This window comes from Opisthocomus hoazin, unplaced genomic scaffold, assembly GCF_030867145.1.
Source record: "Opisthocomus hoazin isolate bOpiHoa1 unplaced genomic scaffold, bOpiHoa1.hap1 HAP1_SCAFFOLD_15, whole genome shotgun sequence".
NCBI classification, from domain to species: Eukaryota; Metazoa; Chordata; class Aves; order Opisthocomiformes; family Opisthocomidae; genus Opisthocomus; species Opisthocomus hoazin.
The window spans coordinates 1312677-1316821 of record NW_027448722.1 but is presented as its reverse complement, the minus strand read 5'-3'; the positions used below and the strand labels follow the sequence as shown (position 1 = coordinate 1316821).

General features: G+C 49.5%; 1 protein-coding gene across 1 annotated transcript; it reads left to right on the top strand.

Annotated features, from left to right (window-relative positions):
• Positions 1 to 387: 387 nt before the first annotated feature.
• On the top strand, positions 388 to 1155 carry LOC142359054 (olfactory receptor 14C36-like). The gene has a single exon (XM_075411902.1). It carries the CDS (start codon positions 388 to 390, stop codon positions 1153 to 1155), a length of 768 nt encoding a protein of 255 aa, XP_075268017.1.
• Positions 1156 to 4145: the final 2990 nt, after the last annotated feature.

The window sequence follows — 4145 nt, the reverse complement described above, 5'->3', positions numbered from 1 at the left end:
GGACAAAGGTCCTGCTCCTTACAGTACCTTCAGCCAGCACCAACCAGACCTTGAACAAGGAAGCTGAAGAATGTTCTCATTGACAATGAATGGAAAATGCTCTGAAGTTTAGCAGGGTTAAAGTTCTAGGAGTATGGCTTTGCATTTCCAATGAGAATTCTCCCCTAACACTTTATTGATTCTTCCTCTAAGGACAGGATCCCATGCCCACAGGAAACATCTGTCCAAAGCAGATCCATCATCTGCTTCCTCCTCCTGGCGTTTGCAGACACGCGGGAGCTGCAGCTCTTGACCTTCTGGCTCTTCCTGGGCATCTACCTGGCTGCCCTCCTCAGCAACGGCCTCATCATCACTGCCATAGCCTGCGACCACCGCCTCCACCCCCCCATGTACTTCTTCCTTCTCAACCTCTCTGTCCTCGACCTTAGCTATATCTCCACCACTGTCCCCAAATCCATGGCCAGTTCCCTCTGGGACAACAGGGACATCTCCTATTCAGGATGTGCTGCCCAGGTCTTTCTGTTTTCCTTCTTGTTAGTAACAGAGTGTTGTCTTCTGACCGTCATGGCCTATGACCGCTACGTTGCCATCTGCAGACCCTTGCACTACGGGACCCTCCTGGGCAGCAGAGCTTGTGTCCACATGACAGCAGCTGCCTGGAGCAGTGCTTTTATCAATGCTCTCCTGCACACTGCCAATACATTTTCCATACCGCTCTGCAAGGGCAATGCTGTGCACCAGTTCTTCTGTGAAATCCCACAGATCCTCAAACTCTCCTGCTCACACTCCTACCTCAGGGAAGTTGGGCTTCTTGGGGTTTGTGTTTCTTTAGCTTCAGGGTGTTTTGTTTTCATTGTGCTGTCCTACGTGCAGATCTTCAGGGCTGTGCTGAGGATCCCCTCTGAGCAGGGACGGCATAAAGCCTTTTCCATGTGCCTCCCTCACCTGGCCGTGGTCTCCCTGTTTCTCAGCACTGTCATGATTTGCTATCTGAAGCCCTCATCCTTCTCTTCCCCATCCTTGGACATGTTGTTGGCTGTTCTGTACTCGGAGGTTCCATCAATATTGAACCCTCTCATCTATAGCATGAGGAATCAAGAGCTCAAAGATGCACTGAAGAAACTTATTCAGTCAGTAGTCTTTCAGCAACAATAAGCTGCCCATGTCTATTTATAACTGGTTTTCTTTGTATCTGGGAGTCTCTGTGGTCCTGCCACCACCCAGATCACTAGGACACAGGAGATTAAGATCCATTGTGTAGTTATATTGCATACAAGTGCTGTGATGAGAGTATCAGGCACTCTTTGGTCACACCTAGATCATCTGCTGTTTGAATGACACACCAGGAGAAGTTCTGAGTGCTCTGGAAAGAACTGACACTGTGTTGTTATCTTGGTCACTAGAGCAGTAGCCTGGAGATGGGGTGGCCAGACACCCCCTGGTCACACTTTGGCCATCCGCTGCCTCATCTCTCTGCCAGAATGACTCAGCACGAATTCTGGCCAGAATGGCGAGTATTGACCGAAGAAAATCATCTCAAGATCCCTTAAACCAATATCCAAAGGTGAGACCCTTTGAGCTCTCTGGGTCCACAGCAGGCTGTGTGACCCAGTATCTCCCCATGAGCTGGGACATCTCTCAGGGTAGATTTAACAAGGATTGAATGATTGTCCGTCGATGATTTCACAAGGACTCAAAGGCCTGATTTGGCACACTTCACTGACTGTCCTGTGACGAATGCCAGCACATAAGTTGGAGTATATCCATGAAAGTCACAAGAAGGGCAGTTTTAACCACAGGTTAACCTCTCGCTCTGCGTGTGGAACTGTGTACGTGATTTGGTTCAGAACCATTTCCCTGTCTGTGTGCAATATGGTTCAGAATTCTTTGTCTGCTCATAAGCGTGATTTAACTTTCATCTGTGTGTACAACCCTAAATCACTATTACAGCTGTGCTTTCATTGAATCACTCTGTTAATTTGGCTGATGATTAAGTGTTGTTAATAATTCTACAATGTAATCTTGTGATCTACCTCAAAAATATGAATAAATCCTAAATTGCTGCTAAATCAAAGCGGTGTAACAAATTCCTATTCTAAACAAACACCTGTGGATTGGTATTCAATCTTTGGTAATTCTGTTTATTTCAGGAATGTCAGCATGCACTCAGCTTTTCCAGAGGCATGAACACCGTCTGTTTGACTCAAAGGTCTTTGCCCATGTGTCTGGCACCACGGTACAGCTGGCCTTCCCTGTCACATCTCTTTGATAAAAGGGCACATCCTCATTGCTGGTGTCCAGAAGCTGGGCTATTCTGAAGCTGAGGTCAGGATCAGGCTGAAGAAATTGACCCCATGAAGCCTTACTTGGGTTCTCCATGGGATGAGGAGGGCATGGGACAATATGGTAAAGAATGGGACCGGAGTGAGCTTTCACTGGTGGCCTCCCTATTCGGCCAATTCCAGCACTGGCCACTCACCACCACAGGTTTTTGGGTGAGTTTTGCTGTGCAGCCATTTCCCTCCTCCTGCTACTGTGCTTCATGCCTGCAGGAAGGGAATGGCCATCCATGCTCAACCTCTCTCTTTGTCCAGTTGCTGGTAGACCCCAAACAGGGATGTGTTAGAAACACCACATGGGATGCCGATAGAGCTGGGTAGGTTGCAGGACTAAGTGGAGGCTGTCTCCTGTAGGAGGAACAGCAAGGGCACAAAGCACAGAGGGTTGTCTTGGGGATCATGCAAGAGAAACTGTTCCGCTTACTGAATGCACCTTTTCCCATACTGTGCCTGAACAGCGGGACTGGGGAACTGTGTGTTGTACAGAGGGCCGGGCTGGAACAGGCCAGGGCAGTGACAGGGATCACAAAGAAGCTCCCATGGAGTGGTCACCTGGAGTTATTGGCTGCAAGACAGGTAAAGAGCAAAGAGAAGAGCTTAAATTGCCGTGTTAGAAACCAAGGTTGAATAAGGGAAATGCAGGGCTCCTGCTGGATGGGGACGGGTAGTTAGTAACAGAAGACAACAATGGGGCTGATGGACTCAATGCCTTCTTTGCCTGAGTCTTTCCTGAAAAGGTCTCCCAGGCCTCTATGCTCACGGAAGGAGCTGAAGGACGAGAGAACCTATTGGCATGAAGCTCAGGAAATGCCAGCAGGATAAATGCCAGTTTCTGCCCCTGCAGGGGATTCACCTCAGCAATGCAATAGGCTGGGGGTTGCGTGGCTGGGGGCAGCCCTCTGGGAAATTTTGTGGTGGTCAGGGAGCTGGACAGGAGGCAGTCATGTGGCCTGGCAGCAAGGGAGGCCACCCAGATCCTGGGTTGCACAACCAGGAGCGTGGCCAGGAGATCCAGGGAAGGGATACTCTGCAATGCTCCATCCAGATTTCAGATCTCCAATTCAGGGGCAATTTTTGTAAGGTGGAGGGCCCTTAGGAGAGCTAGGGACTGGAGAACTTTGCCTTTGAGGAGGGTAGGCTGAGGGAACTGGGCTTGTCCAAAAGACATTGGGTGGAAGGTGAAAGAGGAGAGGTACAGCCAGGACAGAAGGAGAACTTTTTTCCCCACGATCTCAGCCCAGTGCTGGAACAGGTCACCCAGAGAGGTCGGGCAGTCACCCTCCTTGGCGCTTTTCAAACCCAGGCTGAATCAAGCCTTGAATAAGTTGGTCTGACTGTGTTTCTGACAGGTTGCACTGCAGACTTCCTGAGGGCCCTTCAACCTCGGTTCCCTTGTGATCCTATGATGCTGAGCCCTGGGCATAGAGGATATTTGTGGGGCATGAATCCTCCTGTGCTGTAAGTGACCATCTAAACCAATATCTAATCGAGTGAAGTGGCAAGAAAGGAAAAGTAGTGCCTTGGGGTCTATGTGGACAACCCTACTCCTCACCTCCCCAAGCCCACCAGTTCCCTCATAAGTCTCCTGGGACTTGCATCACTTCTCCTCACATCAGACTTCTCCACTGAGCTCTGCAGCTGCATGGCACAGCTCCTTTGCACCAGCTGCCACCCGCTTTCCTTCAAGAACTGGGCTGCACACAGGCACAGAAAGGTTTCTCTTCCTTTCCAACAAACAAAAGTGAAACAGGATACAATTTAATCAACTTTAAAACTCTCTCCTCAGCTCTATGCTAAGTCCAAGCA